The following is a 14,436-nucleotide window of genomic DNA, read 5'->3' as shown; positions in this document are numbered from 1 at the left end:
GCTTACCAGCTCCTATGTTAAAATCAGCCAGCTCCATCTATCCAGCAGCCAAGGGAAGCCCACACCAGCATGGTCAAACTGGTCTGTGGCACTAACTCACTCCTTGATGTGAAACTGGCCTCCAGTCGTGATTCACTATGCCAGCTTGAAGATACAGGTAAGATAAGTGAAACGAGAAAATACAGACCGCAAAGGAATCACAGCTACTTAGCTCCACTTGAAGAAAAGCAGAGTTCATAGATAATTTTATTTATGCTTTTTAAACATTCAGTGTGGTAATTTATCTCAAACAGTCTTTTAGGACACATCTTATTCTTGAAATTGCTTCACTTTTAGCAGCTGTTAAGATAAAGAGGAATATCCCTCAGGCATGCATGGACAGCCAGTAGCAACTTTTAAAAATAGTATAAAAATTAAGACTGACATTTGTACAGAAAACATGGAATAGGAGTAGCTTGTTTCAGATAGATAGTATTTTAATGCAAGACTGAAAAAGGATTCATTCTCTACTCCACTGATGAGTATCCAAGTCTCGTCTCAGTTGGAATACCCAGGTTCACACATTTTTAAAAATGAAAAACATCTGCTTCAGTCTCCAAGCAATCTCAACTCAGGTAAGAGCCATTTCAGATCAAGCAAGTTTTCAAAGGTTCATGCAATTGGAATGAGCTAAATCATTTCCCTTTGTTTCACTTTGGAAAGATAGAAGTGCTATTGTATGTTTGATTTAATCCACTTACTTATAAGCAGGAGGTGACATGAGTGTCAGAGAAGCTACTGCTCCAGCAGCAGGCTATGAAGATCAAATTCCTCCTTGACTTTTGCTAAAACTGATAGGTCAACTGTTTGCTTAATCCAGCCTCAGGAAAAAGATTAGAGCTCCTAATATACACTAGGAAGCAGAAGAATATATTTCATAATCCTATTTTAAATTAATTATCAGTGTCACTTTTGGGGTAGTTAACCATATCTTCAGAGCCTATTTCAGTCTTGTTTCCACTTCACAATATTGAATGTATGCTATCAAGGAATGCTGATGAGTAGTTGAACTTAAACATACTGAGTGCAGTTGTCAGACACAGTATGACACAGCGTTTCCATATTGCTAGGTTCAGTAGTATGGGAGACTTATCTCAGCAAACACTTATTTAGCTTGCCACAATACTGTAAACTAGAGGATTTAACCTCGCAGTTAGCAGTTCTGGTACCCACCTAGCTCAGAGCAGCAGACACAGAAGCCTAGATAGATAAAGGCAGGCTGAGTATGAGTCAGTGCCTGCTTGTATTTGACAAAGGAGGCACTGTCAGTAGGAGAGGTTTCATTCATTTAGTACCGATCGAAAAGAACTACCAGCTCCTCACATCTAACAACTGAACATCCCCCGTGACTTCCACTATGTTGATCGTTCCCAGCTGTTTAAATCGATGCTTATATTCCAGCGTGTGAACACCATTAACAGCAACCTTGAACTGGTGGGCATCACAGAAAATGATCAGCTGAAAAGGAAGAAGAGAAACAGTTAAGTTTTAAACTCAGGTATGACATAAAAAAACCACTTGATGATCCAGCCTAGACTTGGGCAAGCCCTAATTCTGTTACCAAGAATGTTTCATGCAAAAGAAACATTTTAACAAGTGGAACTTCAATAAAATTCGTGCAATTGGAATGAGCTAAATCATTTCCTTTTTCATAGAATAACTCAAGTAGGAAGGGACCCATAAGGATCACCGAGCCCAACTCAACTCAACTAAAATTCGTTCTGGGCACAGGCTGAATTCCTGGAACTACTTAAAAACAAAACTGTGATGAAAACCAGGTCAAAGCTTTGCTCCTTATGGTCCCATTTAATCCTAAATATTCTCAAGACATTGAAATGCAGAAATGGCAGGAAGTTTTACTTAAATCTGTGTTAACAGCATGACATTTAAGTGTGACTGCTAATCCTTGTGACAGTTACCAGTTTGATGCTGTTTCAGTTAATCTTACCTCAAAGTACATCCCTGGACTGAAAGGGAAGTTGGCAATTTCCCTTTCTTCTTCTCCCCAGCTGTCATGAAGGTATGAGTTTCTTACAAAAACTTTATTTTTCACTCGAGGATTCAGATGTAATGCAATGTCCTTTGAGTCACTTGATTTCAGATTTATTGCAAAGCTGAAAGATATTTTTTAAAAGTTTACAATACCAAGGGTTTATAAACATGAGGCAGTAGTCCATGGTATTTACCAGGTCCTTAGCCAACACTCAGAACTTTCTGCAGCCAGGACTGTAATTCACCTGAAGAACCGAGCAGGCAGTTAACATGCACTTGTCTCCTTCAAAAAGAAACCTTTGCTGAAGGCAGCAAATGTAGAACATGATCCGGCTAGTTCTGCTTCATCACTCACAGCTTTCTGTTCATGTCTCAGCAAGGAGCCAAGTGGGCCAAGAGCTGCTCCCCTACAGCACTAGGAAGCAGCATTCTCACAGAAACATATGGTGTTACTTGCTCCATCTCTTTCTCTTAACTCAAGCAGTGGGGAGTGGGAGGCTTTGTTTTACCTGAAGACATTCTATTCTTTCTGCCAACAAACTGGTTAGACTCTAAGGAAAAGTTTGAGTATTCTCTCCATAGTTTTAAGATTGGTGGGAGACCATGCATAAAGTGTTACTTTGTAGGCAGGGTAGCTCTGCCCAGGCTGAATGAATACTCTGCAATCTCAGACATGTCTACAACACAGGAGGTTCCTAAAGGGGAGCTCTGGAGAAGAGTGATTAGAATGGTCACCCAAATTCAAATGAATGCTTCTACCTGTGGCAAAGACCCCACTGCATTTGAAGAAGAAATAATCCTCCCCCCTCAGCCAACCCCAGCTGTCAGGTTATTTCCCTCCTTTGAGAAGCCTAGAATTGCTTACTCCAGGTATAAAATACAGCAACGGCCACACTTCCAAGCTGTGAAGTCCTCTTTTTCACTGAGAAAAAGGAACATCTACAACCGCATGAACCGAGTGAAAAACATTAAATAACTTACAAACTCTATAAAAATCTATACGTTTAAAAGCAGAAGCACAAAGAGCAGACAACCTGCAGTGCTTTGACAAGCCAAAAGAAGAAAAACAAATGCTACTGTCTATGTATTAATTATTCTGTCCAATTTAAAGTCCATTCAAACTTTGTTGATGAGATTTCTAGAGCTTTGCTTCCAGTATTGATATGAATTCTCAGTGCTGTTCAGCTGCAGGGAAGGTAAGTGCTCTGAGGAAGCAGGAGAGCTGTGCATACACACAGGGTAAAAAAGCACGCTTCTCATCATTTACACTAATTGCTTCATTTTTAGGCATGTTTCTGCAGAGCCAAAACCACCCTTCAAGCAAAGGGCATGCTGAAGCACAGACACTTCCTCAGCTCCGTTTTGACTGTATTGCACTCCCTTTTCTCACCCCCTCCTCACTAAATCACATTGGGAAATTGTCTTCTCCGCAACCCCTTGTTCCTAATTTGCTATCAAAATTATAGCTCATACTCCTCTATCAGATTTCCTCATTCAGTTGTTGTCTGTTAGGCACCTTCATGCCTATACAGTCCCCAAGGACTCCATCCAAGAAGTATACAGAGAAACGTGACATGCAGCATTTGAGCACACCAGCAACTCGTCTAACCCATTTTCCATCTGCTTCTGCCAGTTCCCTTACTCTTGGACCTCTTTACAATAAAAGCTGTCTTTGTACTGCGTGTGCACTCCCATGCTTTGCACAGTGAAAACCCTGAACAGACACATAATCTTGTGAATGATGCAGATTTAGTAGGTAAGACACTCGGGATTTACCTTCACTTTCAACAATGGAGCTGCTCTTTTATGTCCTCTCTAAAGCAGTATCCTGCAGGTTCCTGAGAAAACTCCACTGTAGTTTCAGGTGATTCCAGATGCAAAGTTGCAAGTGAGTAAGGATATACTGAGGCAATGGAAAAACCTACTCATTCTCAAGAGCAGCTCAGTTAAATAGCAGAAAAATTCAGTAACACTTACCTTTTTGCGTTTTTATTCACTTCTCCTTTAATGACAACTGTGCATCCTGGACGAAGTGCAGTATCAAGTCTCCCAAAGTAAGGAACTCCCTGGAAGTACACCACCAGTAAAAATTTTGATTGTGACTTATTTTTTTCAATATACAAGCTGAACTTTACTATAGCAGAAAGAAATTTGGCCTACAATTGCAAATCTGTACTTACAGCTAAAGTTATTCCTACCAACATGTTCTGGAATACTAGTACTATAGTGGAAAATTTATATTGAGATAAACATATCAGTCTGTTGGGTTTTTTTTCCTTTAGACTACCACCTGGGGTTCAAAATAAACACTACTTGCAACTACTTCAGCAAACACTAATGTTCTAAGGAGGCAGGGTGGGGTGGAAGTAAGCACAAAACTCCCCACACCAATTTAAATGTCTATCACATAGTAATTCAGATACAGACATCCTGACCTCTCCTCTCTGAAAGCTTCAGTTATGCTTTAAAGAGTAAGACTCATGCTAGGTGTGTAGTCCCACAGTTGCACAAGTACTAGAAGTAGGGTCACCAAGTATTCTGTCCTCCTGGCACTGGTTCGTAATGGCAGATAGTGCAAGTATTTTATCTACCTTTTTTTTTTTTTCTGTTGTGTTAGAAATTATTGTGATGAGGAGAAAAGGGGGAATGGAGAAGTACTTCATCTTTATTTTTTTGCTCAAGTCCACCACTTGGAAATGACAATATTGCATGTTATTTGGTTTGGAAAAGACGACTGAACAAGGCAGACTGTTAAGTGACAAGGCAACTAAAATCATGGCACTCACTGCAACTTCACCTTCTCCCCCAAGTCTATCTGTATATATTCCTGGCTTCCAACCCCTTTCCAGTTTGAGTGTGGTCCTTAGTCCTGTCTGGATACTGTCCAGCTGTACAGGTTTTTGCAAAAAGCTGAGCACTCCCTCTGACTATGCCCCATGCTAGCTGGGTGTGAGTGCCAAACCTCAGGTGCAATGCTGGCACCCAGCCACCCGAAGGGCATTCAGGATAAGCATGGATCTGTCAGCAAGAGGAAGATGTAGCCAGACAGGTTCTGAGATATGCACATTAAGGTAAGGCCAGTTGGCGTAATGACTACAGAATACTTTTGGTTTGCAGGTTTTCCCTTAGAGAAAACTAAGTAGGCTTATTTGAAAAAAGTCTTTAATGTGACTTGGTCCTTTAAAACTTCAGGTACATCACTTTTTATTTCTCTGTTTATGGCCATGGATGTTGTGTTTATCTTTTGGGTTTTCTAAATGATTTAACAAATAGTTTCACTTTTACTTCCAGCAGCAAAAAAGATTACTCTCTGCAAAACCTCACTGATTATCATCTCCCAGTAGATTCTTAATTCCCTTGTTCTGTGCATGTTTTTTCATGAATAACTGAGATGTTTTTGTTTCTTTCTTTTTTTTTTTTTACTCTTCTCATTTGCCACAAGTCTACATGAAACACTTACAAATTGTGAACCATCTGGCATTTCTCCCTGCAAGAGAAAACAAACAACATTAACTAGCTTATCAGACAACAGGGAGATTCATTCAACCTTTTACAAACATACGTACATTTTCTGTGTTTATCTTTGTTACTCCTAGAGGTGATGGCTGAGAGCCTTGTAAAGACTGCAGAGAAAGAGATATTTGGATGTCATTGCTAACATCATAGAACTTTAACATAAAGTTGGTTTAGAACCATACAAAGATCTGTGCTGATTTGAAGGGTGAACTGTTAACACTGAAATCTAGGGCTATGGTAAAATAAAAAGATAGCCAAAGCCCTGCAAACCAAGGAAAAGTCCTGAAGACCAATTGCTGAAGCCAAATTGAGATTTCTAAAGACCACCTCATTACAGTTCAGGTCTTTATTCAACAGAGGACTGTTAAGCCCTCAGCATCTGCAGGGACTCACTGAGCTTTCCTCACTGGGGTAGCAATACCAGCAGGGCAGGTCCAGGCAGGGGGCCTTGGGATTCTAAGCAGCCCCTTGCATCCCTGTCCCTTCCCATGGGAAGGGCAGATGAGCAACAGGACCATAGCCCCAGCAGACTGTGTCTTCAGCTTGTTTATTTCAATACAAGCTTCCATCCTCCTCAGAAGGGTATATTAGCAGCAAAGACAAAAAGGGAACAATCATCCTTCTCCATTCTTTTCTTCCCCAAAGGATACAGCATCGGCAACCACAGACTAAAGCAACTCTCTCTTGTTTTCTGCTTGGGACAGAAACCAAACTACAGCACCTGCTTGTTCCCAAGCTCTTCTCAGAGTTAGTCCTCCAAAACCAGGGCTCAGACAGCTTTGGATATTATTCTGGCAACATGCCCAAGGCCAACTGATGGGGCCCTTAGCCTTTGCAAATCATCAGTGAGTAGACCTATCTTTAAAGCTTAGGCCCTATTCCGTTCAGGCCCAGATCTCCACCTTCTATCAACAGAGTTGTTAGTCTGCTGACCTGATTTAGACCTGATGTTTGGCAGCAAGAGACCTGTGCTTTGCCCACAATGTATAGAGGATGGGGCAGAAGAGATCCAGAACATTAGGGCAGCCTCTCTACTCCTGTGTAATGAATAGCAGGAAAAAAGGGAAAAGGCATTCACCTTCTGTACCTGCCTGGAATTGATCACTTTCCATTTCTACTCTAAAAGACTCACCCTTCCAGAGCAGAAGGATCTCTCCTTCTGAACAGGGGAAAACATTGTTCAACTCCTCCCTGTTGGTTTACTTTCTCTAGCAAGGCTGGCAGCTGAGAGGAAGCACAGGAAGAGCCTTCACTTTAAATTCACTGCAGTTTGGTCCAAATGCAAATCAAGCCACAAAGTCTTTGAAAAAGGACACCTTGCCCCTCAGAAACAAAGGTACTCTCCTACTTACCAATTCATTCAACAATTCAGTCATTTTAGCAAGAAAAACAGGGTTATGTGCTCAAGCAGTTCCAGCTGTGGCTGAACTTGGCATTGGGAAGCCAAGCAACAAGTCATTTGTCATTTAGAAGCACTGAATACTGAGAGTTCATTTTGGAGTTTCTGCAATAGTTGAAAAGTTTAATCCATTCCTAGATCCAGTATCCAATCAATTCTTATACCGTCTGCCCTGTTAACTTTGCAAGCTGTAAACTTTGTCACCCTTTAGCCCCTAACATCAAGACTAAAACAGGAAGACAGAGATCCTCACATGAGACCTGCGTGTTGAAATATGGGGAAAAAAAATACCTCATCACTGACATTAGACTGTGTAGCTGCTTTTCTTTACTTCCTTTTCACCATAAATCCTACTCTGTAGTTTAGCAAGACAGAGAAAAAGAATCAAACAAGTCAGCTGTCTATGTAACTTACATTAGAAACAAAATCTATAGTTTTGATCTGCACTTTGCCATATATTCCAAGAGTATCTATTCTTTCAAGGCTAATTCTGTGGTTGTAGAGCAGCAAGTGCTTCTTGTCTACAGTCACCTAAAGAGACAGGAAACAAAACAGGAGAATTGTATTAAACATACATCACATCAGCCATGTACCAAATTGTATGCATGTATCCCTGTTTTACACTGGTTTGGTACAGGAGCAAGACGCATCCTAGAAATTTCAGAGCAACTAAGTTCAGCCCACTTTCCATCACTATGAAGGAGATTTATTTGCATTTTACACCTTTTGTTTCTATCACCTGGCCATTTACCAACCTGTTATTACCAACCTAATAGAATCTATCACTGCAGTCTAACAGAGCACGACAAATATACCTCACATGTTTCCTCCAAAAGGACTGTCCTACACTAGCCACAAAACAGGTTTATCCTAAGGTCAGGCCTCTGCACTAAGATAGGAAGGGTGGAGTAGCCATTAGCCACGGCAGGAAGTTACTTGCCTACTCACCCAACTTAGAGGAAAGCAATACAAAATTGAGGGTCTGATTTACTTAGCACCTCTTTAAAGAAAAGCTTCTAAACTTTTCTGTAGTTAGACTACACCTAGGTAACAGAGAAACCAAGGCTTTCAACTGTTTATTGTAAGTATACAAAACATCTCCCTTTAATTGACCTGACAACTGGCTACAGATAAAGAATCAACTCAGACTCACCTGAAATTTATCCTTTAAAATCATGATGACAATCTCAAATGACTTCCCTTTTTGAAAGGGCATCTCATAAGTGATCTCCTCCCAGCCCCATTTTTCCCTTTCCAGTGTGTTGCAAACAACGCAGCCGGACCTTTTGAAGCGAGGGTTGAAATGAAACGCCACATCGGCTCGAGGCTTTACACTGCTGCCACACTGTAAATCCACCTGAAACCTAATCATAAGACAAATCACATTCAGATCAGTCTGTCAAGAAATCCCCTAAAACTTCAATACACTTGTGTTTTACTGTGGAGCCTCACAACAGGCAGACAGGATGAGTGTTGTTGGATAAGTTAAAAAATCAAACATGTATTTGTCCAACTCCTACACATCCGTGAAAGGTAAGCTCCTCACTTACTGTGCTCACCACCTTCCCTCCCATTATCTTCAGCAGAATAACTAAATGAACCCTGGGCAAAGACAGGGAACAGAGTCCCCGTACTAGGCACGTGCACTAATTCATACCTCCTTATCCCAGTTTAAGCTAGTTCCTTCACACAACACATTCAGTTATTAGTTTTTTTAGTCTCAGATAACCTCTTTAGACAAGGAGACATATGCTATAACAAGGAACAAAAATTGGCTAAGCAAAGAGGTTCAGCAGAAAGCAAAAAAATCAGTTCATCCTCCATTTCTCATCACAAAGCTTTCATTAACTACTTAAGCTTGTATCCACTCTGACACTATCACAAGGATTTAGATCAAGCCTTTGTGTACCATCATAAGTAGGACTCCTGGAAACATTTTCTCCATTACATTCTTGTTCACATGGCGACACTGCAAAAAGTGACACTAGCCACTACCTGTCTGCATCATCAGGAACAGTCCCATGTATCACAATCAGCTCTCCAGGAACAAGGCCACCACGTATCGTCCCAACATACGGAATGGTCTAAAAGAGGGGGTGGGAAAAAAAAAAAAAAGAAAAAGAAAACATTCAAATAACATTTTGTGATGGAGGCAAAACCCAACACAGTAGCTTTAAAAATAATATTCTAATACTTAATTATGTGGTGCTCTAGCACATTAAAAGAAACACAACTAGCATTTCATTTAAAAGAAATAATAAAAAAAGCACTAAATACCCACAACAGGAAGGAAAGACTGAGCAGATTTTCACTTAAGAAAATTAGGCTTCTTCGACAAAATGAAAACTAAAATTTCCAGCCTCCATTCCTAGCTCTCAAATGAAGAGTGCTAGTATTTTATTGCCTCACTTTTAATAAAGAGGATTCACTTCAAATTAGGTCATTGCCAAGGGCCGACTATTATCAGCCCTTTGCTGGTAGCAGGAGGCACCTTCCACAACACAGATCCCAGACTAGAGCAGCTGCCTTTTTGCTTGTTCTTGCTCCATTTTGGAAAACAGTGATGGGAAAAGAAGAGACTATGTCACAGAATGTTGTCTTAGTAAAAACTACACAACAAACACAACAAAATACCTCATCCTAGTGAGCTAAGAACTGCAAGGTGCACTGAAATACCCCTGTTCAAGGGCCTCAGTCCTTATACTACCTACAGCATGCAGTATATATATATATCATCATGTAGAACAGGAAGACATGAAAAGGGAATATGTTTGCTGACACATATTCCTCTTGAGGAAGAAAAGGGGAATGACAGTAAAAATTATTATATCCAGAGTGTTGCTCATTTCTGCCAGTAGATACACACCCTTTTCTACCCTCACTCCACTTCTTACCTCAGCCACCCATATGTTGCACAAAACCTAATTTGCAGTTGTCTCCTACATCAGGCAAAACAGACTTAAAGAACTTGCTTCTCAAGCATCAGCTCACAAATGATCAAGTTGTTCTAAGTCTCAGTCAAGTTGTTTTAAGTCTTGTATATTTTTCTGGGCTTAATCAGGTGCAGCAGAGGAGCACAAAAATGTGAAATTAAATGTTAAAACTGAAAGAATAAATAGGCTGAAATCCCTTTGCTTACTTGGTTCCTTATTATACAAGCTGTACACGAGAGGCTCATTTTTCATTCAAAGAATAGAAGCAACAATAGTAAGTAAGAAAAAACATGATTATTTTAGTTTTAGCACACTGCTCCTGAGGGGTAGCAGCTCTGAGTAATGCAAAAGAGTAATAAATTACTGTTTCAGTCTTCAAAGACGAACCAGAGAAACATACAGACACAGGCCAGGGATGCCATTCTAGTGGATCAAAGTTATTTACCCTTGGAAGAGAAGCTGTGGCAAAAACACTTCTTTACATTCAAAAGAATGAATTTATTTAAGAGGAAAGAAGACTGGCCCATCAACTCTTCCAAAGCTCAGACGTGGAATCTGCAAGGCCATAATAGAGCATTTCCTGGGTGCAACACTACAGACTTCATAAGGTTTTGTCATCACAGAGTGTGCCTGTGATTTCCTCATGTTTCAAGACATTCTTCCACTGATTTTTTTATTTTTTGTCATTTAAGAGTAATGGTGGTGATATCACATGATCTACCAGCATCCCCAGCTCTCTTCCAGACCTCCAAAAATTACCTCTGAAGTCAACTGGACAATGTCAACTGAGTTTGAGAGGTCTCGGAGATCAAGGTCTTTCTAATATATGCCAGTTTTCATAAAACAAGAGGACAGATCATGGTCTTACAGAGGAAAGGACTGTGATAATACAGCTTTCATCCAGCTTGCTGGGTAGCGGACAGCTGCCCCATCAGACAGGGCATGACACCATTTCTTGCCAGATGGGTGGAGCAAAGGGCATAAAGAGAAAAGCAGAATTTTCTGGATGATTCAGTAGTAAAGAAATACATCTGACTCAAACCTCAAACCTGTAATAGAGCTCCTAAGTTTGGCTGTTCATGGAACAATTTGCTGAAATAGTGAAATCCTCATAGCCTGCCCTTCTCCATCCCTAAGTTCATCTTCTGGTATCACACAGGTGATAGAATCACAGAAGGGCTGAGGCTGGAAGACACCTCTGGTGTCTCTAGCCCAGTGCCTTGATCAAAGCAAGGTCAGATAGAGTAGATGGCTCATGGCCTTGTCTGAAGGCTCTCCTGAGGTCACCAGCACAGTCTTTCCCAACTCTGCCTCCACATTCCAACCCCAAATACTCACTCTTATTCCCACCTTAGGCTCTTGAGCCCTTAATCCTAGTTTACTCCTTTATATTCTCCAGCCTGGTGTTGTCACCCATTATACTCACCAGCCCCCTTGCAACCACCCAATTTTGCTTAACTCACTCCCTTACACAGAATATTTGTCCTAAACACCTCCTGATCCTTCTCCTCACACATCCTCTCTCACCAAAATCCCCACCTACTAACGTTCACTTTTCCTTTCCTTTTGCAGTTCAGTCCTTCCACCTGCTAGGTGATCTCCACATAGCTTTCCTTCCTCTCCCAGCTGGTTCTTGTGAAGAAGGTTGAAGTTTTTCCCCCATCATCCCTAACTCTAACCACTTCGCATTCAGTGCAAAATCAGTTGTTTTATTTTCTCCTTCCCATTCCTGAGGAGGAAGGAACGAGCGAGCAGCTGCCTGGTGCCCAGTTGTCCTCTGGGCTCAAACCACAACAACCCGTCACTGTGCAAAACAGTACGAGTACTAACTATTGACATAAAACAGCAAAGTCTCATTTCCCAAGGGAGAAATTGTTGACATGACAGGAGTTACCGGGTTACTGACTGTCTTCTGCGGTCCATCCAAGGACATCATCTTTCCTCCTCCAGTTTAAGTTTGTCAGCTCTGTGTGATCACTGCTGGAGCGTATATACAGGACACACTGGTCTGGCAGCACTAAACGAGGGATCCCTTCAAAAAAACCCCAAAACTTTTAATTAGAAAGAAACAAAGTGGCACTACATGAAGTGAAAGCCTCCAAGGTATAAACTTTAAACAGCACGATAAGTGATGCAAATATCTCCCCTTTCCAAGAAATTTGCTGGAGTTTTGAAATATGAAAATGAAAGGCTTGCTTAAAGAAGTAAGTTGCCACTCTAACAAGGGACGGTGCACACAGGTACACAATGTCATCAGCAGCTTCAGATCACATACACTGAGACAGAATCCAATGTAAAAATAATCATTGTACACGGGAACACTGATAACTCAGTGCTCCTCAGCTGGGCCCTAAATAGCTCTCCATTTGCAGCTGACCCCTGCCTGCAGACAGGGAAAAGATACACAGTACAAAAGCAATTTTCTCAAGGCAAACAGCCAGTTTTGTTTCCTTTAACATTTTTCATGCTATCCCCCCAGATTTCCCAAGGCGGACAAGCCCTAGGGGCTGAACTTGCTTTTTCCAGTTTTATCTTGTATAAAGTTGAGACACAAGGCAAAGACACAGCAGGGAAGGAAAAGGCGTTTTACATTTCTTCCTCCAATACACACAACCCCTGAATTCCACAAATAACTGCAGGAGTTTGTAAAACTTGCATTAAACGCACAGTACTACTAAGATGAAACAACAGCATGTGAGCATATCCAGCTACACTGTAATTTCTTTAGCAAATCTTCTAATGAAGTTACCAAAATTCAGGGCCCAACTGAAACTATTAAGTAATTATTTCTTCCACATTCTGAATGAAACAACTTAAGATAGCATGCAAACTGTATGGCAATGACAGGCAGACAAGGAAAAAGTCAAAGGAGATGGTTCTAGCATCATTACTGTGTGATAACTGCTAGCAGCGTTGGAAGGAAAAAACAAACAAACAAACAAAAACCTACCACGAAACCAAAAACCCAAGCTCTGTGGCCTGTTCCACAGGGCCCTGGGGTTAATCCTCTGCAGTAATTCAAGAGAGTGGCCCATTGCAACATTTGTCTTAGCTTGTGGGAGATATGGACCAGAAGGTCCCCTAGATAAGACTAGGGTCTAGAACGCAGTTCAGAGAACATAACATGCCTACGCTGCATAACTGTTTTGCCCCTTTAATCTTCTCATGACATACCACCTTCAATTCACAACAGGAATGTGCAAAGGCAGGCAAATTTCATTGTTTTCATTTTAAAGAGCAGGAAATCAAGACCAAAGCAAACAATAATTCTGCCTTTAGCATCAGAAAGTCCAATAGCATACCCAAAAAAAGAAACCCAGACCTACAACCCAGTGTCCAGCAGCCTGCTAACTGAACTTCCCTGGGTGTGCAACAGCAATCTGGGCTGAAGACTCTTTTGTTCGGTTATTAGTTTTTTACTGAAAAGGTCACAATAATGAGAGAAGGCTGCAATTCAGGCTCTGTTTGATAAAACAAGGGGCATGCAACTGCAAGGTTCTTCTGTAACCTTGTCTCAGAGGAACCACTGTCAGCACATGTTACACCAAATCTTAAACCTGGAACACTACGTTAGTTTCCTGACCATACATTTAGAACTTAAAAAAGATATGTACACTTTCCTGTTACCTCACACATTGTAAAGAAAACAACTCTTCTATAAAAACAAAACAGGAAAATAGGAAGGCCAACCACCAGCTATTATGCTATCTCACTGTGACATGCAGAAAACGTCTTTCATGGGGGAAAACTCGCGTTAGACTTTATAACGCAAACCAGATTTTTTTCACCAAGGCCAACAAGACTTCTGCCAAAGGAATATGCGAGATACCTTCTGAGCGTTTGCGAGCAATTAAAGCACAAAATCCCAGTGCCGTCCCCCCGCCCCCGGCTACCAGCCCAGCACTACACCCACCAGAAGGGCACAGGACGAGTTTTCACCGAGAAACCCCGGCCGCTGCAGCCGGCTCCGCGGAGCGCCTCCCTCAGCCGGGCCCCTCTCCCCGCCAGGCTGAGGCACGCGGCGGGGTTATTCCCGCTTTCGCCCTCCGCTCCCCCTCTTAACGGGACGCTCCCTCCCTAACGGCACAACGTACCTCCGTGACTAGCAGCGCCCGCTGACCCGCGGGACGAGGCCGCCCGGCGCCGCCATCCCCCCCTCCCGCTGCCGCCCCGCCCCGCGCCCTCCGGCCGCCTCCGACGTCACCGCGCAGCGCGGGCCCCGCGCGGCGCCCGGCCGCGGCCGTGGTCCCTCCTCCCCGCCCCGCGGCCCGGCGCCGAGGGGAGCTGCGGCCGAGGGCGGGCGGCTGCCTCCCCGGCACCGTTTCGCGCAGGGACGTTGGATCTCTGTGAACGAGTCGGATGCTAACACTCGATTTTTAGTTTAAATAAACATTGTGGTTGCGGAGTCTGTTGTCGGCAGAACTGAATTTGATGGGTACAATCACCCCTGTAACTGTAGCGTGCTGCAGTGTAAGCTTCCGACCACAACACAAGCCACGCTAGTCACAGTTAAAGTTCACTCAAAAAAATTGAACTAAATTGATGACCGGGCACTTT

General features: G+C 42.2%; 1 protein-coding gene across 3 annotated transcripts; it reads right to left on the bottom strand.

Annotated features, from left to right (window-relative positions):
- Window positions 1–217: 217 nt before the first annotated feature.
- On the bottom strand, window positions 218–14,072 carry LGALS8 (galectin 8). Of its 3 annotated transcripts, none has more exons than XM_033008599.2 (10): window positions 13,974–14,072; window positions 11,774–11,911; window positions 8,942–9,030; window positions 8,100–8,310; window positions 7,361–7,477; window positions 5,598–5,654; window positions 5,492–5,518; window positions 4,009–4,097; window positions 1,988–2,153; window positions 218–1,497 (listed from the first exon to the last, which is right to left on the bottom strand). In XM_033008599.2, exons 2-10 carry the CDS (start codon window positions 11,813–11,815, stop codon window positions 1,348–1,350), a joined length of 948 nt encoding a protein of 315 aa, XP_032864490.1. In that variant the 5' UTR covers window positions 11,816–11,911; window positions 13,974–14,072; the 3' UTR covers window positions 218–1,347. The 3 variants fall into 3 exon arrangements, with proteins under 3 accessions (XP_032864490.1, XP_032864498.1, XP_042651598.1); XM_033008607.2 differs by lacking the exon at window positions 13,974–14,072 and adding an exon at window positions 13,793–13,950; XM_042795664.1 differs by lacking the exons at window positions 5,598–5,654; window positions 13,974–14,072 and adding an exon at window positions 13,793–13,951.
- Between the last annotated feature and the right edge of the window lie 364 nt (window positions 14,073–14,436).

The sequence above is a fragment of the Tyto alba genome, unplaced genomic scaffold (assembly GCF_018691265.1).
Source record: "Tyto alba isolate M040663 unplaced genomic scaffold, T.alba_DEE_v4.0 Super-Scaffold_22, whole genome shotgun sequence".
Lineage (NCBI taxonomy): Eukaryota > Metazoa > Chordata > Aves > Strigiformes > Tytonidae > Tyto > Tyto alba.
The sequence above is the reverse complement of the archived record's forward strand: the minus strand, read 5'-3'. Positions and strand labels throughout refer to the sequence as shown.

What these genes read in the sequence shown, in the direction of transcription:
- LGALS8 (XM_033008599.2), bottom strand. Translation starts at nt 11,815, where the DNA reads ATGATGTCCTTGGATGGACCGCAGAAGACAGTCAGTAACCCG. An exon ending in CAAAGATAAACACAGAAAAT is followed by an intron (nt 5,519 to 5,597) that starts GTACGTATGTTT and finishes TTTCTCTTGCAG; the next exon opens with GGAGAAATGCCAGATGGTTC. An exon ending in TGCCAGATGGTTCACAATTT is followed by an intron (nt 4,098 to 5,491) that starts GTAAGTGTTTCA and finishes GTGTACTTCCAG; the next exon opens with GGAGTTCCTTACTTTGGGAG.